Source organism: Chelonia mydas, chromosome 15 (genome assembly GCF_015237465.2).
Source record: "Chelonia mydas isolate rCheMyd1 chromosome 15, rCheMyd1.pri.v2, whole genome shotgun sequence".
Taxonomy (NCBI): Eukaryota; Metazoa; Chordata; order Testudines; family Cheloniidae; genus Chelonia; species Chelonia mydas.
In genome coordinates, this window is record NC_057856.1 from 29016857 (window position 1) to 29042413 (window position 25557).

The following is a 25557-nucleotide window of genomic DNA, read 5'->3' on the forward strand; positions in this document are numbered from 1 at the left end:
TCAAACTATTGGAGAAATGAAAGGGAAAATGTGGGATTTCTGAAGTGAACGAAGATATTCAAAATAAAACTCAGAACTGACTTGTCAACAAACAATGCTGGAGAATCAGGGCGTGTCGACTCCAGGTCCTGCATCGTGTTCCACTCATTGATGCAACTCTGGTCCGAACTGATGCAGCTTTCATAGTATGTGGCCCAGACCAGGGCCATTCCACCTGGGAAGTAATTGTACCTCCGTGCGACCTCACAAGCTTTGTGGAGGATCTGCAGGGCAGACCTGCAAATTTCAAAAGCAAAGAAGGGGAGAATCTGAGCATCATGGGGAGTAGGAGCACACAGAAGCCAGGGCCCTAGAGATTTTCAGCGGAGGCTTATTTTCAACTTTGTTCCAACTTTGGTTTGGTTTGGTTTTTTGACAGCAGAAGGTTTGCTTTTTCCAATTTCAGATAGAGGAGTCACAAAACTCTAAGCAGTATGGTTGGATGCCCTCTTGAGATCTGGTAACCACTCAACACAGGACGAAATTCACCCCATGCAAGAGACCAGCACAAGGCCTATGCACCACTTGTGTCCTGCTGGGTCTTAATCATTAGCTAACTTAAAAACTCAGACAAAAAATGTAAGAATGTGGACACTTCAAACCACCTCTACCAAGGAGTCGAAAAGCACATTTAACAGCATTCCTAGCCCCTGGCACACACCGAGAACAGAGCCCAGATTGGGTAATTTGTTTATGCAAATTATAGCATTTAACTTTAAAAAAAATCTCTCAGTTCTGTAGATGTTATTACACTGAACACATTAACCACATCTGAAGCTGCTAACCGGAGGGGCAGAGTTTTAAAATGGCAGTAACAAGGGGTTTGTTCGTTTGTGTACCAAATAATCCCTAAAATTACATCTTTTTCCATATCCACATCATTTCCCTATTAAATGTTACAAGAGCTCAGATTTCATAAACTCCAGTGCAGCCCGCATAAAGTACGTGCTAAAATATATGCAATTTGTTACATATCAGAACAAGTCCCTTAAAAATCACCACCATTAAAGGCAAACTGTGGTCATAGCAGTCAGGGATTTCACGATATTCAAATATCCCCATTTTGCTGTTTTGGGATGTCTGTACATGGGTGGGTGTGATTATAAAAGCTCAGCCAACATAATCAAAAGCTGCGAAGTGAAACCCTGGGCTTCATGGAAAGTTATCAGACAGCAGGAACTCCAGGGCAACACTGCAGCAACAAAGAGCACTGGAATTTCCATGAGACTGGCAAGAGCTCCTGAGATGCCCTCTTAAGATAGTTACAAAAATACAGAGAGCCAGTATGGGGTCTGCAGCCTGATTAATTCCATGTTCAACTCAGTTCTCATATTTAATCATTTTATTCATGGAATTTCCCTCAGTGCTTATACTAGAACAGAAGCATGTAATTTACCATCAGGAAAATGGTATAGCACGCTCATTACTCCTTTCAGCATATTTACCTGCTGAGACAACCTGCTTTCTACAAATGGAATTTTTTTCTAAAGGTACTAAATAACAGCTATATAAAATGCTAAATGCAGGTTTGTTTGTTTTTTAAAAAAGCTAATATAAATGATCATCCTTTTTTTTTTTTAGTAAAACTAAATCAGCAACATACATACCACATAGCTTGTACAGAAACTGGTTTGAAGATATGCATCTTCCCTGCAGTGCTCACACTAAATCCACTAACAGAGAGAGAAGAAAAAGTCATACAATGCCCCCTTTTGCATTAGATGCTCCATTCAGCAAATAACCACTGTTTTCCTGCTAAGACAGTAATGCCCATGCTGCAAGGCAAAACAAATCATGGCCATTGCAGTACGTATGGGCTGGCATTGACAGTTCACTAGAATCAGAAATGGGAATTTATGCAACCTGATTGTCTAACACGGCTCTTAATGTCCTTGCAAACAAGACTGTGAAGGGAAAAGTTTGCCCAAGCGCACTGCAATTAATTAAAATATTGCATATTTGTTTACTTTAAGAAATCACTAATAAGATCTAACACATTCTATCAGATAGCACAAGGATAGCAAAAAGCAAAAATAAATGATCAATTAAATAGACTGGGTGAAAGAACCTAAATTTGAATTCTCCTTAAGTGTAAAAATGAGAGAGACTCTTAAAACAGCCCTCTAACAGGGCAAAATAAATCAACCCTAATATCCTCTGAGCTCTAACCTGAGCTATTAGGCTCTTGCGCTCTCTGACACTCAAATTCATCCTTCTAGACATTAAAATGTTTTTGTTTCGTACCCATCTCCATCAAGATGTATCTTGGTATCACTCCACAGGCGCAGGACCATCCCAATAGTGCAGCTTTTACTACCATGGAAAAGGAAAGAAGTGACAGCATTCAATGCTATTGGTATAAGGAGTTCAAATGCAGGACACAATAAGGTTACTTTCTACTGTTAATTCCGAGTAGATTCTGAATACTATTGTCATAAATATAAAGGGAAGGGTAACCACCTTTCTGTATACAGTGCTATAAAATCCCTCCTGGCCGGAGGCAACGTCCTGTTACCTGTAAAGGGTTAAGAAGCTCAGCTAACCTGGCTGGCACCTGACCCAAAGGACCAATAAGGGAACAAGATACTTTCAAATCTTGGGGGGGGAGCTTTTGTTTGTGCTCTTTGTTTACGTGGTTGTTCTCTCTTGGGACTGAGAGAGGCCAGACAGAAATCCATGTTCTCCAACCGATCCTAATCCAAGTCTCCAATATTGCAACCAGTATAGGTAAGCCAGGCAAGGCGGATTAGTTTCTCTTTTGTTTTATGTGAATTTTCCCTGTGTTAAGAGGGAGGTTTATTCCTGTTTTCTGTAACTTTAAGGTTTTGCCCAAAGGGGGATCCTCTGTGTTTTGAATCTGGATACCCTGTAAAGTATTTTCCATCCTGATTTTACAGAGGTGATTCTCTTACCTTTTCTTTAATTAAAATTCTTCTTCTAAGAACCTGATTGATTTTTCATTGTTCTTAAGATCCAACGGTTTGGGTCTGTGTTCACCTGTACAAATTGGTGAGGATTCTTATCGAGCCTTCCCCAGGAAAGGGGGTGTAGGACTTGGGGGGATATTTTGGGGGAAGACGTCTCCAAGTGGGCTCTTTCCCTGGTCTTTGTGTAAGACACTTGGGGGTGGCAGCATAGGGTTCAAGGCCAAGGCAAAGTTTGTACCTTGGGGAAGTTTTTAACCTAAGCTGGTAAGAATAAGCTTAGGGGTCTTTCATGCGGGTCCCCACATCTGCACCCTAGAGTTCAGAGTGGGGAAGGAACCCTGACAACTATGTATCTTTATTTAAAAACCTCACCTTCCTCTCTAGCAGCTCTCACTGCAACATCTAAGCTTATACATACAGTGTCTACACACACACACACTGTACAGCCACACATGAAAATCTTCAGGGCTGCTCTGGCACCGGTGTGCTGGTTTTCAGTGATGGAGTAGCAACTTTTTAGAAGCAACAGTTACAATTTCCATCTCTTTCCCCCTCTTGCCAGAAGCCACATATCCTATCATAGGCCACCTTTGACCTTTACTTCATCTTCCCCACTAAAAGCCCAAAAGAGGGACAAGTCCCTCAATGAGTGGCACATAGATAGCAGGCACTCCAGCCCGTCAGGCACCTGTGTGTCCAGTTGTCTGGACCCTTAATGGGCAGTTTGTGGGGTTTTCATTGAATCACTCTGACTGGAGTAAGGGGTTAAGGGGGTTTTATGAGTTTATCTAATCCAAAAAAGTACTTCTGTACGAGAGAAGAAATCTGTCAAAAAAACTAGACCATGATGCGGAACAGACGCTTTCAACTAGTAAATAATTAAGCTGCCAAGATAGTAAACTTTTAAAGGAAATGAGCATGCATGCATCAGCCAGTTTGTAAAGAATTCAGAATGATTATTTTTTTAAAATCATAACCATTGATACAACAGACCAAATTAGCCAACCGGCTAATTTCAGTGCACATGTGGGCAGTGCGCACTTCAGAGCCTTCCAAGAAAACGTGTGTATCAGTACAAAAGCCCCATGCTAATAACTCAGAATGGCGATAGCCAAGGACTCTCATTCCAGCCTCAACACAGGATCCAGGGCTGCTTGGGTAAAACTGCCATTACTGATGGACACTGGTTGGTACTGAAAGGTTTTCTTTAATCTAATCTACAAAGACATAAGGTCCTTAGTCCCTCCTGTGCCATTGACACATGGGGCACACCAGTTCCTCCACTGAGGATGGTCACTCATTACCTGTGGTACTTCTTCCCAGGTGATGCCAACACATTCGATACCATCTTGTCACTGTCTTCTGCCAGTTCTCCTTTGGCCTTCCTCGCTTTCTCTTCCCTCTCTTGGGCACCCAATGCAATGCTTGCAGAGCATGGCTCCCATCTCTCATACAATATACATGTCCCTGCCTCCTGAGCCTTCTTTCTTTGATTATCTTTTCTACATGTGCAGCTCCGTCAGCTTCCTTAGTCTCGCAGGGATCATTGTAAATGAAGAGAATGCCCTACCCAGAGTGCAGAGCTGCTCTGGGATATCTGCCAGGGCTATTTCCCAGGTTACCCCCTCATTTTGCACTAGTAACCACCAGTAGAAATTATTTCAAAATCAGTCCATCTTAGTTTTGGACAAGATGTAGCAAACATTCCTAGACTTTCTATAATGCAGACTAATGTTCCATTCTGTAGTGCTGGGTTAGGAGCTCCTCTACCCCTCTGACAGCACTTAACAACAGTGGGAAGTATAGCACCAAAGCAAGTCAGAAAGAATTTCACAGCCAGGAACAGCCAGTGGGTTTACTGTCAATGAAAACATTTTCTTACTGTATATGAGTATATATACTCCCTCCTAACACGTATCTACCCTCTTCACTTATAGTACAGAAAAATCCACTCTGATTTATTAGAAGACAAGGGAAAACGTTTAAAAAAACCCTTCATTTTGGCTACTCCTTGAGTATAGTCAAGTGTAATATGACAGAGGGCTAGTGGTCTGAATACAGAACTAGGAGCCTAGAAGTCCTGACTCTCTACCACACATTCCGCCTGTGTCCTTGGGCAAGTAATGACTTCTCTGCCTCTGTTTCTTCATCTATAAAATGGGGAGAACACAAGGATTCTGAGGGTTACTTAATATTTTATGGGGCTTTGGAAATAGTAAAAACTCTTATCAGGAGATGGGTCTGTATCCCAGACAGAACACAGAACTCAAATTTGGGAAAAGCTAGACATAAATCCCTAATCTCTCAGCAGTTTGGGTTTGTTTATTCTTTGCAGGAGCTTTATCTATTTAGAAATTAAAGCAGATCCATCACTGTCCAGCTCCAGGACATTAACAACACTTTGGGCCTGATTTGAAAAAGCGGCCTTCAGTTTTGCAGCTCTAAGTAGCTGCAGACACATTTTGGGGCCATTAGACATCTAGCTACCTTAACTGGCTGCAGATTAGTCAGATGCCACAGTGCAATGAAAGGACTGTGCACACAGTACTTTGCCCTGAGCTGTTTGCAGGGCTGCAATGCAGCCAGAGAGTTGAAGGCTTTTACAACATCAGGTCCTTCATTTTTGTGGGAATCAGGTGACTTTATAGTACAACAGAGAGAATGTCCTGTTCAAGGAACACCGTGGCACACAAGAAATCTCCCAGACGTACCTTTCTTTGCTGGAAAAGTCCACTCCCAGTAAAATGTTTTCTTCTGTGTCTTGCCGCCCACTGCTATACACGACCACCATGTATCTGACTCGGTCTGTCCACATGCTTTCCAAGCGTACAGCCTAAAACAGGGCAACACAGCTCTGCAAACCTGCTGTCAATGACCATTATTGCCATTACTGTTAGAGTTCATTATTTGTGTTGCAGTCGGGCCCAAAGGCCCCAGTCAGCATAGGGCTCCGTGGCGTTAGCTGCTGCAGAAACACATAGGAAGACACAGTCCATCCGCTCTCTGCACACATTTAGCCACGAGTTGGAAGGGAAGGGGCACAGTGGAAGTGCAGTTTCTTTGCCTAGATTACCGGTGTCCATTCTTAAACTTGTTAAAAGATGAAGTCTGAGGGGAAAATAAACTGGGATTTTTTAAAAATGTAGGTTAAGTAGGAAAGTTGATAAAAGTACCAATCTTGCATTGGACTGGGGTATAGGAAGGTACTAAGAGGGCTCTTCCATCTTTACCTTTTATGATTTTTACACTGCAGTGTCGCAGTGACCCTACCTCGGGTAATTCACGAGGCCTTTCCCTTCTGATGTGACATTTCATATCCTCTACACGTGTGGCTGTCTGCATTACTCAAACAGGCAGGGTTTTAATAAAAGACTCTTTACCTTCTTTAAAAGGGAAGCGTGGCCCTGTTAGAAATACCAGTGATCATGGTGCTATTTTACAGAGCTATTTCAGACTCCTCCGGCTGAAAGAAGGGCAGAAACGGCAGAGCCTCTTACCAATTTGATTCTGTCCTCACAGCGCAGAAGGTTGATCATCACTTGAAGGTGCTGGGGCAAGTCACCTACAGAGATGATTGGGAAATAATCAACAGATGTTGCTATGGTCCCTACTTAGCGCACTAAGCTCTGCATGTCCTCCTGATGTATAGAGAAACTTAAATTCCTGTAAATAGAGAATATTTGGGAAGCCATTCAAGCCTCAGACTCTCAGAGAATTCTTAAGATGATAACGACAGAATTGAGTTTCCCTGGATACCAGACTAATTGGTCTGTCATGGGATCTGGACATTTTGGGATTTGGCAGGCATTAGATACAAAAGGAATGCCTCTGCCACTGGTTCAAATTATAACCAACAAGATTTGTCTCATAGCTACCACATCCTGCACTGAACAGTAAGATTTGTGGGCAAGGGATTGGGAGGGAGGGGATAATGGGGAAACAAGAGATTCCTGAAAGATTAAGGCTATAAAAAATAAATAAATTTGTGAATTTCATATAAGACAATGGGCCTGAGTCTGTGGGCCTAACTCAGGCCATCTTCCTTTTGAACACAATAGGAGTTTTGCATGTGTGAAGGCTGCAGGACTGGACCCAGCTGAGGTTACAGTAACATTTTACCCTAACGCAGTTAGTACCATTCATGCAATAAGAAAAGGAGGACTTGTGGCACCTTAGAGACTAATAAATTTATTTGAGCATAAGCTTTTGTGAGCTACAGCTCACTTCATCGGATGCATGCAGTGGAAAATACAGTGGGGAGATTTATATACATAGAGAACATGAAACAATGGGTGTTACCATACACACTGTAACAAGAGTGATCACTTAAGGTGAGCTATTACCAGCAGGAGAGCAGGGGGGGGAGGAGGGGACACACCTTTTGTAGTGATGATCAAGGTGGGCCATTTCCAGCAGTTGACAAGAACATCTGAGGAACAGTGGAGGGTGGAAGGGGGGGGAAATAAACATGGGGAAATAGTTTTACTTTGTGTAATGACCCATCCACTCCCAGTCTCTATTCAAGCCTAAGTTAATTGTATCCAGTTTGCAAATTAATTCCAATTCAGCAGTCTCTCGTTGGAGTCTGTTTTTGAAGTTTTTTTGTTGAAGAACTGCCACTTTTAGGTCTGTAATCGAGTGACCAGAGAGATTGAAGTGTTCTCCGACTGGTTTTTGAATGTTATAATTCTTGAAGTCTGATTTGTGTCCATTTATTCTTTTACGTAGAGACTGTCCAGTTTGACCAATGTACATGGCAGAGGGGCATTGCTGCCACATGATGGCATATATCACATTGGTAGATGTGCAGGTGAACGAGCCTCTGATAGTGTGGCTGATGTGATTAGGCCTTATGATGGTGTCCCCTGAATAGATATGTGGACACAGTTGGCAACGGGCTTTGTGGCAAGGATAGGTTCCTGGGTTAGTGGTTCTGTTGTGTGGTTGCTGGTGAGTATTTGCTTCAGATTGGGGGGCTGTCTGTAGGCAAGGACTGGCCTGTCTCCCAAGATCTGTGAGAGTGATGGGTCGTCCTTCAGGATAGGTTGTAGATCCTTGAGGATGCGTTGGAGAGGTTTTAGTTGGGGGCTGAAGGTGACGGCTAATGGCGTTCTGTTATTTTCTTTGTTGGGCCTGTCCTGTAGTAGGTGACTTCTGGGTACTCTTCTGGCTCTGTCAATCTGTTTCTTCACTTCAGCAGGTGGGTATTGTAGTTGTAAAAATGCTTGATAAAGATCTTGTAGGCGTTTGTCTCTGTCTGAGGGGTTGGAGCAAATGTGGCTGTATCGTAGAGCTTGGCTGTAGACAATGGATTGTGTGGTGTGGTCTGGGTGAAAGCTGGAGGCATGTAGGTAGGAATAGAGGTCAGTAGGTTTCCGATATAGGGTGGTGTTTATGTGACCATCGCTTATTAGCACCGTCGTGTCCAGGAAGTGGATCTCTTGTGTGGACTGGTCCAGGCTGAGGTTGATGGTGGGATGGAAATTGTTGAAATTGTGGTGGATTTCCTCAAGGGCTTCTTTTCCATGGGTCCAGATGATGAAGATGTCATCAATGTAGCGCAAGTAGAGTAGGGGCATTATGGGACAAGAGCTGAGGAAGCGTTGTTCTAAGTCAGCCATAAAAATGTTGGCATACTGTGGGGCCATGCGGGTACCCATAGCAGTGCCGCTGATTTGAAGGTATACATTGTCCCCAAATGTGAAATAGTTATGGGTGAGAACAAAGTCACGAAGTACAGCCACCAGGTTTGCCGTGACGTTATCGGGAATACTGTTCCTGACGGCTTGTAGTCCATCTTTGTGTGGAATGTTGGTGTAGAGGGCTTCTGCATCCATAGTGGCCAGGATGGTGTTTTCAGGAAGATCACCGATGGATTGTAGTTTCCTCAGGAAGTCAGTGGTGTCTCGAAGGTAGCTGGGAGAGCTGGTATTGTAGGGCCTGAGGAGGGAGTCTACATAGCCCCGCTGGTAATAGCTCACCTTAAGTGATCACTCTTGTTACAGTGTGTATGGTAACACCCATTGTTTCATGTTCTCTCTGTATATAAATCTCCTCACTGTATTTTCCACGGAAGGCATCCGATGAAGCGAGCTGTAGCTCACGAAAGCTTATGCTCAAATAAATTTGTTAGTCTCTAAGGTGCCACAAGTCCTCCTTTTCTTTTGCGAATACAGACTAACAAGGCTGCTACTCTGAAACCTGTCATTCATGCAATAGCATACTTGGAATCTACAGAAGCAGACACATTCCTGTTTGGTAAAAATGGGTTATAGCAGGGGTTCTCAAACAGGGGGTCGGGACCCCTGAGGGGGTCACCAGGTTATTACCTGGGGGGTTGCGAGCTGCCAGCCTCCACCCCACTTTGCCTCCAGCATTTATAATGGTGTTAAATATATAAAAAAGGATTTTTTAATTTATTAGGGGGTCACACTCAGAGCCTTGCTGTATGAAAGGGGTCACCAGTACAAAAGTTTGAGAACCACTGGGTTATAGGATTAAGTCATACATGTGAAAATACAATGAGACTCTGTCTAATAAAGTGATAACGCAAGCATAACTTTCTATACAAGATACAGTTCCTCCCATAGGATATTTGCAGGGCATATGAATTGCTGACAGTCTGAGAAACCAAAAGCCAGGGTTGGCATTCAAACATGCTCTTTGTTATTCTGGAGTGTTTACTAAACAGCAGACATACAGTACCACACTGTGCCTTTCCCACATGCTCCTTCACGCAACGCGCCCTGATGGCGATTTTTTTTTAAGCTAACCACTTATTCCAAAGCTGTCAAAGACAGAAGGCATAAAAATACAGGGTGACTGGGGCTCATTCTCTTTAACCCTGTGTATTCTTATCAGTCTTAATATACTTTTAATTTAAATTCTCTACTGTCTCTTCTCTCCCTTTTAGCACACTGGAAACAACCAGAATCTATATATGTTCTTAAAAAGTTATACATGTTTATGAGCTATGTCTAGATGTAGCATCTAAATTAGAATTTCCTGCCTAAAGCCAAGAAATGAAATATTGGAGCTAAGAGGCAAGGGCTTTGGGTCATGTACATCCTAGGCCCCGATCCCACAAGGAGCTCCTCACCTCTGCACTCACTTGGAGATCTTTGCAAGAGTGGGGCCTGAACTGTGTTCTTTAGACTGTTCTTGTGTCTGTCTTGATTAAGCTGAACATCACAGGAAAATGGGGTTTATGTAAGGCTACAATAACCAAAATATTAAGTGAAGGCTTCAAAAGAACCCTGAGGTGTGGGGATTTCTGGTAACTATTCCTGGTCTATTTCTCGATTTCAACAATTATTCCTTAGCCGAAAGCACTACAGACTGCTTCACACTAAAGCAGCTTGAAGCGGGCTAGTCACCTGTCTTTTGTGGTATGAACCTCACTAAGCAGTAACCTTGCATTTTCTTAGTCTCCATTGAATAACTATGATGTAAATGGGGCCAGAAGCCATTCTTCTCCCGCCCTCCAAAACTGGCCAGCTGAATTAACAGGGTAAAGGGGCTGCCATCCCTTGAAACATCAGGCATTGGCCACTGGATTGGTTAGTCTGAGCCGCTGGTAAATGCTATGATCCTTTTAGGTTGAATCCTAAGGACGCACATGCCAAAGGCAGCATGCGGATCTGCAAATGAAGCTCCACAATTCCATTCAGTACTGTGTTACCCCCATGGTTCATTTGGAGACTGTATGCGCTGTGGAAAAGCCTTCATTCTGCCTACTCAAACCCTTATGTGAGTTGGTCCCTGCGCCTGGCTCAGACTGGTTACACATCAAAGACAGTAAAGAGAGAGTAAAATGCAGTTCTGGTAATCCTTGCCCATGACCCGTTTTCACTTGCATGACATAATTCTGCAATTAGCTTTTTTTCCATTTTCCATCTACAACGACAGTGTCAATTATTTTTATTTCAAAGGGTATTTGTTAAAACTGGCTATTTTCAGTAGCCCAGTGACAAACACTAGAGTGGACAAATCGGCAGAAGGGAGTGGGGTTGTTTTGTTGTTGTTGCTTTTTATTATACATCTATCATGCATTCCCTCTAGCACTCCGGTTATAGTTCTTATTAAAAGTCAAGGTTATAACACAGCATAAAAATATACAAACCATTACTGATGAGCTATTTTTTCAAGGTAGGAACAACAAAATTAATTGATTTAACTAAAAATTACTTCTTTAAACATAATAACTATGTATTTATTTCGGTTAGGATGTTTGGATGGGATAAAATATCTTACCTGATATACAAAAATTTAGTAATAGAATCAACATGATTTCCATCTTAGGCCCTGATTCAGCAAGGCTTGTGTCTAATTTTAAGCACTATATTCGATTTCAAAAGGATTACTCATGCACTTAAAATTAGGCCCGTGCTTACGGACCTGTCAGGAATCAGGGCCTGCAACAGAGCTAGTCTCCAGGTACCCTCATCAATACAGCTGGCCTGCAGCAGCTGCCTGATAGCCTGGTTCTTAAGCCAGCAACAGCAGCAGCTCCCGGGCTTCTCAACGCTCATGCCTGCCGCTGTGCCTGCTCCTGTCCTATCTTGTTCCTGCTGCTCCTGCCTTGCATCCAGCCTTGTCTCTGTCCTGTCCATGCCTTGAGCCCCTCCCTGTTCTCTCGAGTTCCTGATCTCTGGTTTTAACCCCTGGCTCTGGCTCCTGAATATGGACTCTGACTCGACCACCTGGCTCTGGTATCCAGTTCCTGATCTCCAGTTTTGATCCTGACTCTGGTGACTGACTACGGCTCTGACTCCAGCCACTACGCCTGTCTCCCGCTCTGGCCACTAGGCTACAGGGCCCTTGTACTGGTCAGCTGACAAGACCTTACTGAACCAAGGCTTCAGTGCCCACAGAACAGATGATAAAACCACTGATCAAGAAAAGGGAACAGCCCAGTGTAATGGGTTAATCTTTTTGCTATACAAAGAGAGGGGAACGCAAAGCAGGTTTAGTCAAATTAGTAAAGTGGAAAAAATAGACATTTCTTCTCACAAGAAGGCAGAAAACATGAATGGCATTCAAAAGAGTATCATATGGCTCAGCAGATTTTCCTCAAAGGCCCTAGACTAAAGGACACGGTGCTGAATATTATGATATTCATAGGTTTCAGAGTAGCAGCCGTGTTAGTCTGTATTCACAAAAAGAAAAGGAGTACTTGTGGCACCTTAGAGACTAAAAAATTTATCTGAGCATAAGCTTTCGTGAGCTAGAGCTCACTTCATCGAATGCATTCAGTGGAAAATACAATGAGGAGATTTATATACACACAGAACATGATAAGCGATGGTCACATAAACACCACCCTATACGGGAAACCTACTGACCGCTATTCCTACCTACATGCCTCCAGCTTTCACCCAGACCACACCACACAATCCATTGTCTACAGCCAAGCTCTACGATACAGCCGCATTTGCTCCAGCCCTTCAGACAGAGACAAACGCCTACAAGATCTCTATCAAGCATTCTTACAACTACAATACCACCTGCTGAAGTGAAGAAACAGATTGACAGAGCCAGAAGAGTACCCAGAAGTCACCTACTACAGGACAGGCCCAACAAAGAAAATAACAGAACGCCATTAGCCGTCACCTTCAGCCCCCAACTAAGACCTCTCCAACGCATCATCAAGGATCTACAACCTATCCTGAAGGACGACCCATCGCTCTCACAAATCTTGGGAGACAGGCCAGTCCTTGCCTACAGACAGCCCCCCAATCTGAAGCAAATACTCACCAGCAACCACACACCACATAACAGAACCACTAACCCAGGAACCTATCCTTGCCACAAAGCCCGTTGCCAACTGTGTCCACATATCTATTCAGGGGACACCATCATAGGGCCTAATCACATCAGCCACACTATCAGAGGCTCGTTCACCTGCACATCTACCAATGTGATATATGCCATCATGTGGCAGCAATGCCCCTCTGCCATGTACATTGGTCAAACTGGACAGTCTCTACGTAAAAGAATAAATAGACACAAATCAGATGTCAAGAATTATAACATACATAAACCAGTCGGAGAACACTTCAATCTCTCTGGTCACTCGATTTCTGACCTAAAAGTGGCAATTCTTCAACAAAAAGACTTCGGAAACAGACTCCAACGAGAGACTGCTGAATTGGAATTAATTTGCAAATTGGATACAATTAACTTAGGCTTGAATAGAGACTGGGAGTGCTTGAGTCATTACACAAAGTAAAACTATTTCCCCTTGTTTATTCCCCACCCCCACCCCCACCCCCACTGTTCCTCAGAAGTTCTTGTTAACTGCTGGAAATGGCCCACCTTGATTATCACTACAAAGGGTTTTCTCCCCCCCCCGCAACTCTCCTGCTGGTAATAGCCCATCTTAAGTGATCACTCTCCTTACAGTGTGCATGATAAACACCCATTTTCTTCATGTTCTGTGTGTATATAAATCTCCTCACTGTATTTTCCACTGAATGCATCCGATGAAGTGAGCTGTAGCTCACAAAAGCTTATGCTCAAATAAACTGGTTAGTCTCTAAGGTGCCACAAGTACTCCTTTTCTTTTCATGATGTTCATACTTTTTACTTCAGTGAGTGACAATTACAAGAGAATTACAGAAATTTAAACAGGGACACAGCATTCATATGTTCCAATTCAACTTCTTTCATCGTACGTGGGGTGGAAATCTAGTTGAACTCAGTGGTTTACACAATGGCCCACACTCTAATGCCGAGGGGGAGACCCCCACTTTCGTGCTCACGCTATTCGGCTGTCACTGTGCACAACACAAGCAAATGCAAGAAAGTATTTCAATAAGGTATTTAATCAATAACCTGCATTCTTGTGAGGATGCTGCAGACTCCGCTGGCCTTGTGGACTGTTTCCCTGTTGTAAGAAAAGCGCTGCTCCTTTCACCATGAAAAAGCTCTCACTTAAGCTGGAAAACAAAAGACACAGGAAATCAACCTAAGAAAAAGATCAGCAAAACACTCTCAAGGTCAGGATACATTTAGATGGAAAGTCCCAAGCTTCAGACATTACAGGGTATAACGTCCAACATTACAAAACTTGGGAGTTACATCTGGAGGGTATGTCATTTTTCAACAGGATTACAATGTTTGGTCACTAAAGGAGTTATTTGCATGCGCTCTTACAGAGCTGGAAGTAAATTTCCAAGTAATTATACAACATCATTTGATTATGAAACTCTACAAATGAAAAACAGCAATTGTAAGAACTCTGCCACTAAGATGGTGCGGTACTAATGTAAAGTGGTACTATGTAAAGTGCTGAACCAGTCATTGTTTCCACGGCACACATTTCTTAGGAATGGAAAAAAAAAAAAATCAAGAAACTGAAATTATACATCATTTTTTTAAGTTACAAGAAGGCAAAAAAAAAAATCCTTTTTACATGAAAACCGTACAAGTCAAACAAAACTGCTTGGAACCCTCACAATCTGTGCAACGAGTAAAGAATGACTTTTTGCTTCCTGGGAGCCTGATCCTACAGTCCTCATGCACATAAAGCTTCCACTGACAGCAGGCCAGGCTCTAATATGTGCAAAGGTGCGAGGCTATTTCCCCAAGACTGAGAGGAACGTGGATCTGAGAACATAACTAACAAAATCAGTAGTTACAGTAAAGGTCAGCTCAAGTCTAATTACATGTTATCATGATGTACTGGTGAGCATTTGCCATTTGTGTCAGTGTCCATTTCTAAAGTTAGCATTTCCCACAACACTGAAAATCAGCATCTACAAAGCTAGTTTTTGGTTACCGATGTTACTGCTTACATTGCATTTCTTCTAAGGATCGAGACATCAAGTAATGATCTTTACAAGGCAGGTCCCTCATTTTAGACCCAAATTTGCCTCCATCGCATACCACAGAACCTGGGGTTCTCATCTTTCTTTATTATTGTCAATTATCTACGAAGCTAAAACACTGCATTATGAGACTGTGACTGGAGGAAATTATTTATGCTACAGAAATCAACCCCACGCAGGTCAAAGCTCCCTGAACTATCTGCCCTATTTTTTTCCTTGGCCTTATTTTGGGTCTTTGTCCCGGGGAGGAGCTCACACACTGTTGCTCAATTCTAAGCGAGGACTTCCAAGTGAAAGACATGGAATTACGGCATTCCGCTTCTCCCCTCTCTGGGAATACAGTGGTGTCTTCATCCCTTCTTTCCAGGTGCATGGGGGCTGCCCAGGCTAGTTCAATCAGGTTTAAATCTTAATTTTTGATTGGTTTGAAAGTTAGTGAAAATTCTGTCACTCAAGGTTTCCAAGGTTATGTTTCTTAGAACAGTAAGTGAGAGCCTTACGGCATGGTCATACTCTGAGAAGTGACTGAAAACAACATTTCCACATTTACTCTCTTACAGTGACTCCATATGACACTCGTTCAGTTTACTAGTAAAACAAAGTTTTTTCTAACTGGGAGACATGTAAATTGTGCCTAGGATCTGAAACTCAAGCTGTGATCTTTCTGACTTGTACACCACCAGGAAGAAGCTCTGCAACTGGAATTTAGTTAATTCCATTCATCATGTGTGCACCACAGAAGAATCCAGCTCTCTCTCCCATAACTGCGTTGGTTCTGCTGCACTAATGGGAGAGTAAAGCAGTCAAAAGGGTAGAGAGTTATATAAGAATAGCATCACTAACATGAACAGCTCTGACTCTGAATACGTTCTGGGAGCAGATCTGCTAAGGAACGTACCACCTTTATAGTCATGCTTCTGACTGTAACTCATCCTCCTCCAGCTGTACATAAGAGGAAAGAACAGTTAAAACAACCCACAGCTAAATACTTAGCGGCGGCCCTGTCTCGAGAAACTTGGGAAACAGTCTCCAAATCAAATTCCTTTACATTTCCCTTTGGAAAATGGGAAATGTTCACAGTACAATATATTTACTCCTGATCAAACAATGACTGTGAAATCTCTATTTGAGACAAAGATAAACTGATGAAGACAGGATTCTGTCCCCACACTAGTAACCATAGCTCTGGGTGGGTCATCTTTGTCTGATATTTCCCTCTGCTGTAGTGATGGCAGTCAATACATCTCTTACAATAAAGAGGAGAATTTCCAGTTGCAGGGAAATGAGAATGTTGCATTATCTAATGTTTATGAGATCATCCCACATTTCGGGACCAGTGTGAAGTCATAGTAAAAGGGCAACCCGCCTGAGATGATTTTTGTGGCCATGTATTCATCTACATGAAAATGAAGGTGGAGAAGTCAAACAACTCACTGAACACAAGAAGTTTAAAAAAAAAAATTCATGCACATTTCTCGGACATGGCCCCAGCCTCACAAAAGACAGCTCTTTGAAAAGCACACAGTTCATATTTCCCTACCACTAACTGCTCTCATGTCCCCACATAACCCTTTTTGATAGTGGATTTCAAATATCCAGCGATCCAATACATCAGCATGTCAAAGCTCCCCTTTGTGAAAGCTCTTATTTTAGAAGTTTTATTATAATGCGAATGCTGCCCTACACTATCCCAAAGATACACTCTAAGAACATGGGCTTCCTGCAAAAGAGATTTTTCTGTACTTTCTAACATTTCAAGCAACTGTTCCGGAATACAGCTAACAAATGAAAACAAAAGGAAAAAAAAAAGAATATTCCAACTCATTTCTACATTGGTTCTTAAAAAGGAGCACATTTCTAAATCATGTTATTTTGATAAAAGCAACAGAACTCGTTTCCGGATCTCAGTTACCATTATCTCTGCAAGAGACAGAGGATTTTTCAGGTGTTTCAGTAAAATATGTCTTTAAAAAAAACCAAAAACCAATATCCCACCCCCCACTACACAACAAACCCTAACCTGCTGAGCCTGAGCAGCCCTGGCAATGCTCGAGTGAGCGACATTTGGTAGCAGAATAAAAACAAGTGGCATGTACATACTAATTTGGACTGGATTTCTTTGAACAGCAGAAGCACTGTGCTGGCCCAAGAGACAGACAGAAGTCAATAAAACCAAAAAGATTCATAACCAACTGTTAAACTCACATCCTTTTGCTTCTAAACCCTTAGAAAAAAAAAGAAAAGAAAGATAGACCGCATATTCTGTGAGGAGCAGAGAAATCTCTTGTCCGTTGATGCTACCCAGGAACTGGATGACTTTTAGAGAACACTATCTTCCACTGATATCCTGGCTTGAAAAAGCACTTGTCCTAACATATCCTGATGAAAGAGGGCTATTCAAAGGGGGAAAAAACAGCTGAAGCTTGTTTAATCATTTCCCCTCCTACAGACTTTTTTTTTCCTTTGCACACTCTGGAAGCAACACAGCACAGATCAGAAAATGCAAAGCCAAACAGCGGGGCTCCAAATAAACGCCAAATTCATTCGGACATCACTAGATAAAAAGTGTCACATTGACTGATGACGATTTGTTTTTCATAACCATACACTGCATACCAATACAGCAATGTAGCTATAAGAAAAGCATCAATTTAAGTCTTTCCTTGCTTACAGTATGGCTACCAAAGTTTGCTTCATTCTTTTACAGGGTGAAGCATGAGTAACTGAGATACTCGTAAAATGAAGCCTTTCAGACAGTTTAGTATTGTTGTTTGTTCGCAGCTGGTCACAACCAAAGTCGCTGAAGAAGGCATCTTACAAATCCTTGACTAATTGTCAAGGGTTTTTTTTACAGGCATGAACCATCATCACATGCTTACATCGAGCAAGTACCACTGGGTTAACCAAAGGAAGAAGCTGCTTCTGTACGTTTTTTGCCCTGCCTGCCCCTCTCAACTAGGAAACACACCAGGCAGAAAACAAAACCACCCGCCCACACACAACAAATTCTCACCAGTTCTGTCCCTTTCCAAGAGGAGTCACTTCAGGCTCTGGACTAAATACAATGCTCAGAGTCCAAGTGACATTTGAGGGGCAGGGAGGGTTTTGAGGGTGTCAGGAAATTTGGGTTCTATACCCAGCTCTGTCACGGACCTCCAGCCTCAGGAAATTCACTCATCTCTCTGAGTCTCAGCTTCCCAGTCTGTTATTGGGGGACAAGAATATGACCCTGCCCTCAGAGGTGTGAGGCGATATTCACTAGTGTCTGTAAAATGCTTTGAGAGCCCCGCTGTGAAGATGTTGCCATGTCATGTATTACAATTGATAACCTTCTCTGTCAGGAAAGCAGGGGTTCTCCAACCCTTATGGCAAAGAACCTTGTGACACGGTGGCTGGCATCCTCTCTATAGTCACAACAGGGCAAATCCAGGGTAATTCCAGCAAGTTCAAGTCAGCGGAGCTATTTCAGATCTACACTAGAGGGCGAGCAGTATGTGTCCCATTGTTTACAAGTGTGAGGACCTGCGGGTCCAAGTTCTGTAGTTCCTCTGATATTTATGCTACTTTGCCCTCCTCGTATAGGGCCTTTATCTGTACATCTCAAAGTATTTTACAAACTGGGTAAATAGGACCCCCCCACCCATATTGCAGGTGGGGAAACTGAGGCACAGAGGGCCAGTTGCTTAAACTACAGAAACAAAGCAACTCAGTACTTTTACCCCAGTTTCTCCTGACTTACAGTCCTTGGCTCTAACCACTGACCCACACGGCCAGTCACATTTTAAAGAAAAATATTTACTGCTGTTTCAAAAAGTTACTCACAAGGACAACGCTGCAGACACACTGCAATTACATTTCAGTTGTTTAAAGAGACAATTTGCGGCACTTTCTGATCATTTCAAAACCTGTCTCCTTATGGCCCCAAATATAAAAAAAGCAGTTTAAGTCTTTTAAAAATACCTCGTCTTTGACCTCAAGACAAAACGCATGTTATTGAACGGACGCTCACAGCTGGCAGCATAACCCAATGACATAACGTTCCCTGACAGGCTCACTGTGACATCATGCCTTAGGCAGTGGTGCACAGTGGGCACAAAGCTTGCACGCTTAGGGTAGTTTAGTTGATTTTTAACGGGAAAGCTCGCGTACCGGTAATGACTGTGCATTACAGGGTATAGCACAACACTGTATCTTCAACTCACATTTATCCAACTCCCTTCATCTCGGAGTAAATGTCCGCACTCAGTACAGAGGTCATTTCATTCAGAAGGGAGAGGCACCTCCAGGGTAGAAAGCAGCAGCTCCTTAACAGTTTAGGACAGGAAGTAGAAAAATATATCGAACTGAAACTGCAGGAGGAATTTAAGATGGCAGAACTTAATCACCAGAGTTTACGTTTGCCCAGAATACTCTGACTCTTGCTAAAACTGTCATGGGATCTTTAATGAACGTAATGGTCAGTGACTTTGTTTTTAAGTCTCACTGCAATAAAGCATCTTTAGCATCACAGAGCCTCCTAGGGCATGATGAGCTGATTATCACTGCGTTTGCGGCTGATCACATCTGATGAAGTACATTGAGGGCAGCTGGAGTTCAGATTCAATAACTTAGAATTGTGGTCCAACTAGTCTCTAAAAGAATAACGGAAATTCTGAGTCTCAAACTTTATTTTCCCAATTTCTGAGCTATTGCGGCAGACTTCCACACCTTCTGGCTAAGCACTACCATCAACCTCCCCGCAGAGACTGCATACTCTGGCCACAGGAAATGGTGATAGAAGATCTTTGTTCCACTGGATAGGAAACTGCAGGGGAGAAATCACACATAACTAACCTTCCAGCTCCTTGCTCACCCGGTCAGCAATTCTCTCCCATTGTTCTGTGTCCTGGCTGCAGCACCACTGAAGGAACTGTGCTCATTGAGCCTCCTTCAAGTTAAGGTCTGTAAATGACGGATAATTGGCTATCATATTTAGGGTGTCAGCTTCTGTGAAGAAGCCTGTATTCTGGATGTCCCGAACAGTTTCAGGGCCTCCTCCCAAATTTGAGCCCAGAGAAACACTCCCTGGATGCTCTTTTTCTATTTCAGTTAAACTTTAATCATGGGAAATGGTTCCTCTATAGCCTCTGGCATGTACTTGTATAGCTTGGACAGCCTTTTGCCCTCCAGAAACTCAGTAACCAGGCCTTCCACAGGCACAAAGCCACGCCTTATTTCCAATGCACTATCTCTTTGTCAAAATCAAGATTCGTAACTACCTACTGGTCAATTTAAAGATGTGCACGTGTGGGATGGGGGAGAAAGACACCAGTCCTTTAGTGCTAGCCCACAGCCCAGCAGCGAGGCACACAGCCTTAATCCACCGAACAGACAAGTCCCCTAACCACAGCCATCTGAACAGGCATGTGACCTCCACATGGTCAAAAGCATTTTCAGCAACCATTGATGCTGCAATCCCTAGGCTGCTCCCATCCAGCATGGAGAATAATGAGCACTTTCTCCATGTTCTCCAACAGGCTCTGCCCCCCATCGCTCCCCCCCACCCCCCGCCCAGTTACCTGTGGATCAGCGAGCTCGCACCTGATCTCATCTAGCAGTGACCATCACTAGCCTAGAGCTTCCGAACACCACACAGGACGTCTGCCTCCTCATTCCAAAATACAAGAGGGGGCAGATTCATCTAAAGGAGAGTCTGGCTCCAGGAGAATTAAAAGGTTTCCAACAAAAGGAGGACTTTACATGGTGTATTTGACAATATCTGGCCAAACCCAACCTTAGCATTCACTCGTTCACGGCATGGGCGTTGTGCCTCTGTGTGCCATGGCAGAATCCACCCCATCATCTTTAGATGAAACAAATACACATTTCTACCAATCCCACTCCCTACTTTGTTACACTTGAGAACACCCCACAGAATAACAGCTGCCTATCTTCACATGCTCTTCTGCTCCCCATTCCCAAGCTAATTAGTTCAGGGGAAATCAGTTTCCAAGCTCCGCTGTTAAAAACACTTGCTTTGTAACTATGCCTTTGCCAAAGGAGGCTCCAGCTATCTTTCCTTTTCTGTTCAGTCCAGTCATTGGCTCAGAAAAGCCAAAATATCTCAAGGCAATTCTGCAGCAAAATGTAATGGAGCCCTTTGCTTAGGTTTCCCCAGTTGCACTCCTAGAAGTGTGCGATACCACCCAGGCCCCCTTCACAGCACATTCACAGGGCTGTTTCCAAATGGCTGAACCACCTCACAAGTTAGTCTCTTACTGAAGTGACCCATTAGCGACGCCAGTTAAGGAGCAAACTTGCAGACTTCTTGAAATATTGAAACGCAAACAAAATATAAGAGGTGATTCAGGGAAGCAAGTACCAGGAAGATAAACGTGTAGCAATACATTTCCTGCTTCTTCAGCCAAGAGGACAATTAAAATGCACTGACTGCTTGCTTTGGCTTGATATGAGATACATCAGCTAACACTTCCTGACCAAGATAGGGGCCTTTGGAAGGGGTTTTATGTGACACAGTAGAGCTGGTGGAAAATTAACTTTATAGCTCATTTACATGTTCCTGTAAAATCTGTGAAATAGAAATTAGAACCCTTTAAAGCAACAGCAGCTTATTTCTCCACTTTTCCTACTTTAACAAAGTGCATCATATATTTAAAATGAAAAGGAGTACTTGTGGCACCTTAGAGACTAACCAATTTATTTGCGCATAAGCTTTCGTGAGCTACAGCTCACTTCATCGGATGCAAAATTTAAATATTTAAAATGTTTATTTGCTCTGTGTAACACATACCATCGTCTCAGTAGTAGAAAGCCTGGCATGCCCCAGCAAATAAAATAAAATGGAGTCTCCTTTATAAAGCTAATTGATAGCACTGTAGTTCCCACTTTCTGCTTAAACACAATGTGTTATGGAACAACCCAGTACCTAATGATCTGCATTGCCATGCAAAAGACTTGGTTAAATTTCTTGGACCAGAAGAAAAGGAAATGCTCAAGGGACCGATCTCAATCTGTGTTTTAGCCTTCACAAGTGAGATTCTACTTTAGAAATATGGACACTGCAAGAGGTGCTAAAAATCCACCATGGTTTGTTTTCACTCTCCAAATACGGGCACACCTGACCTCCTGTTGTGAACAGTGCACTACAAAGGGCTATTTCCAGCACACAGAAGCACTCTCAATAGAGCTCCCTCCAGAGGACATTCAGAGCACTCAGACCTACATTTTAAAGAGTGAGCCATAACTTGGATGCCCAACATGACACATCTAAGGCCTGATTTTCAGAGCCACTGAGCACCCGCACTCCCTCTGCAGTCAGTGGGAGCTGCCGGTGCTCAGCACCTCTAAACCCCCCAGAACCTACATGTCTCAAATCAGGCACTTGAAATTAGGGGATATTTTTAACATATTTTGTCTTTGTGCATTTCATTACCCGCTCCTGAGATGGTAAAGCTCTTCCCATCTCTTTGGCTGAACTAGAGATTGCTAAAGCAAGCCCTACCCAGACTGCCTAAGCTGAAAACAGGTTACTACAATGAAGGGGCCTTAGGTGTGAGAGGTGCTCCAAACCAACGGAAGCCCTGCCTCAGAAAGAACCCCCTCACCTTACTAAAAGGAAGTGGAACTGGAAATACACTCTTACATGCACCAATCTGGCCACAATAGCAAATGTTCTCTTTCCAAGAGACAGACAATCCTGTACCCCAAGATCCAGTGTGTGCGGGGAACAGCAGGGCTTCCCCAGCACCCCCATCAGCAACTCACATCAGATAATGCAAGAAAATTCCAGCCCTCTGGTGCATTTCAAGTCAAAAAGGGGGCTAGTGAGCAAGAAATCCTGGCAATCTTCACTCTAAATGTTTTTAACACTCCAGCAACAAAAGGAGTTTCTGAGCCTGTATTGTTTGGCTGAAAGGCGTAGGCTGCATTCACAGCACAAGAATGCTAAGAAGCATTTCAGACACTGTAGGCCATTCACAGCACCAGATACAAACTCTCTTTCAGAACAAAAAGGAAAAAGAAAAATGAAACCAATCATTAAACCCACCAAAGCTTATTCCCCAGCATAAATGGACCTACAGTGACGTGCTTCAAGTCAGTCCAGTGTACCTCGAGATTGCTACATCACGCTTCACATATTCACCCCAAGTTCAACCGTGGATGCCAGAGCACTGGAGGGGGAAGGGCAAGGAAACACACGTTTACCACAGTGCTAAAGCGCCCCCATTTGGAGCAGATTAGTGTGTCTCATGCAGGCTGTCTGTCCGTCCATTATGGACCCAAAGGAACAGGGGTTATATTTTCAAAAGCACCAACATCCCATTTTCAGAAATGACTTAGGCACTTAGGAGCCTGACTTCCACTGAGACTTAGGGTATGTCTGCACTTCAATTAGACACCCACAGCTGGCCTGTGCCAGCTGACTCAGGCTCACAGGGCTGGGGCTAAGGGGCTATTTAACTATATCGTAGAGTAGACGTTCAGACTCGGGCAAGACAGCAGGCTCTAGGACCCTGCGAGGTTGGAGGGTCCCAGAGCTTGAACGACTACACCGCAATTAAACAGCCCCGTGAGCCCAAGTCAGGGTGTCTAACTGCAGTGTAAACACACCCTATGGCACCTCAATCTCTTCTGAAAATTGGACTTAGGCACTTTTGAAAATTTTACTCTGTGTTTTTAAAATGGCTGGCAAGAAGCTTATGAACCAGCTGCACAGTGTATTATTTCAGGAACATCTTCCTGGCTCCTCCCCCGCACCCCAAACCACCACCACCAAATTCTGCCCAGATTGGTTTCCCTAGACCTCCCTGGCAACATACTCCCCTAGCTGCTCCTTCTGCCCCACCGGCCTCAGTCTCCAGTGTTACCCTCCCAGCTCTCCTCTGGACTCCATAGCTGGAGGATGCTCTTTCATGTGTGCTACCCTGCTGACCTGGAGCTCTCTGGAAGTTCTTCATCACCTTCTTCTTTGAGGCAGCCTCCCTCCACTCCTTGTTAAGATGCTCACAATACCTTGCAGCTACGCAGCACCCTTCACCTACAGATGGCAACAGGATTCACCCATGTTAACTAAGCCCCATAATCCTGCCAGGAGATGGAGTCACAGACCGTCCATAGAGGAGTCAAGCAAGGCACACTGGCAATTTAGTAAATTAGCCAGGATCATTCAGTGAGTCAGTTACAGAGCCAGGAAGTGAACCCAGGAGACACCATGTCCCTATATTAGTATGCAACACCTTGGCCTGTCTAAGGCCATACATCCGGCACTGCTCCGCCATGCACATTCAGCCCCTTGGGATATCCCCTCGCTGGCCTCCCATTGCCTTCTGCGCCATATTCAGGGCTCATCACTCTTGCCTCCAAGACCCTCCACAACTTCCCTCCTTCCACTTCCTCCACATTCCCAGCCCCTCAACAAACTGCACCCCACTTGTGTCCTCCCCCCATACTTGCCTTTATGCTGCCCTCTGCCAGGCTTCCACCCCTCAAAACACATTTCTTCCAGGAGGCCAACAGGTAGTGGCATAGTCTTACTGGCCTCACTCTCAGCCTTCCTCCAGACCTCTCCCTGGGTTTGTATCCCTTCCCACTGTTCTTGTCTTAACTCGCTGGGTGTAAGCTCTCTGGGGCAGGGTCTCTGCCCTCATCTGTGCTGTACAGAACGCACATTTATAGCGCTATGTCAGGAATAAACAATAACCGTCCTGCAGGCAGACCTGACTAGCCTCCTTGTCAGCCTCAATGGCACACATCACTCTCCTCCTGCTTGACAGGAAAACCTCACCCTGAATTGTTCGCAGGGAAAAGCGTTGCTGGCCAGGTGCAATGCCAGCATGCTCAGAGGCATTAGAGAAGTGACTCCAAAAATCCAGCTCCCAGCCCCATCAGCAAGCCAGAGCTCTGTGCTCCAGCTCTGTCCCTTTTACTCCCAGTGGAGTGGCAAGCTCAGCAAAGCTGGCACAATCAGCTCCTAGCAGGAAGGGGCAGCCTGGGTTGCTCCCCCAGGCAATGAAGGAGCAGCTTTGGTAAGCCCCTCAAGCTAGAATTGTATCTGAATGCAGGGAAGGGAAAGTGGAAAAACCTTTGGGATTCCAAGACGGACACAAAAATAAGCTAGCAGAGCGACTACAAATGGCTAGAGAAGAGAAAATTCTAAGAATCCCCAGTACTTTGGCGGGTGAAAAGCCAAACAAAACTACAGACTGTTTTACAAGAAAAGAAAAACTACGCATTGTGCCCATCCCATTAATAACACAGTTCAAAAAGGCAAGAGGCCCATCACAGCATCAGGCAAGTATGCAACAGACTTGGAACGAATGTTTTTTATTGCAATTACCATTTCTGAGCTTCCCGCTGAAAAATGACATCATTTGTGACACCAGCTGTCTCAGAGTCCAGTGTCAGATATTTTAAAAGCCTCTCTGCTTGCATTAGTGCTCATTAAACAATAATAAACAAGCGGTGCTTTTCCTTTTTTATACATTAACCCTTAAGATGACATTTCACCCTACGGCCACAAACACCAAAGCATTCACTTGTCTGGCCATCTGCAAAGCGCCAGCATTCTAGCATGGGCGTGAGCACAGAATGGGGAAAGGGGACTCCAGAGTCCCGTGTCCAATGTTTCAGCCACAAGATCATCCATCCTTTCCTAACCATCTAACAATTCAGAATAGACCTGTATGGTTTCGCTTCTTCCAGCTGTCTTAACTGCTACACACCTGCTTATATTGCTAGGTACACAGGGGCAAAACACCCCC

At 43.8% G+C, this 25557-nt stretch overlaps 1 protein-coding gene across 2 annotated transcripts in view; it reads right to left on the reverse strand.

Moving 5' to 3' along the window:
* Positions 1–25557, reverse strand: part of SSH1 (slingshot protein phosphatase 1) — a 63427-nt gene that overhangs the window by 18480 nt on the left and 19390 nt on the right. The window contains exons 1-7 of one of the 2 annotated variants that reach the window (XM_043529993.1): positions 17003–17137; positions 13803–13906; positions 6464–6528; positions 5678–5799; positions 2284–2352; positions 1647–1712; positions 82–276 (exon numbers count right to left, since the gene is read on the reverse strand). In XM_043529993.1, the coding sequence (XP_043385928.1) occupies positions 82–276; positions 1647–1712; positions 2284–2352; positions 5678–5799; positions 6464–6528; positions 13803–13887 (602 nt within the window). In that variant the 5' untranslated portion in view covers positions 13888–13906; positions 17003–17137. Of the gene's footprint in view, positions 1–81; positions 277–1646; positions 1713–2283; positions 2353–5677; positions 5800–6463; positions 6529–13802; positions 13907–17002; positions 17138–25557 lie in introns of those variants that run through there. The other variant, XM_037878758.2, reaches the window with a different exon arrangement.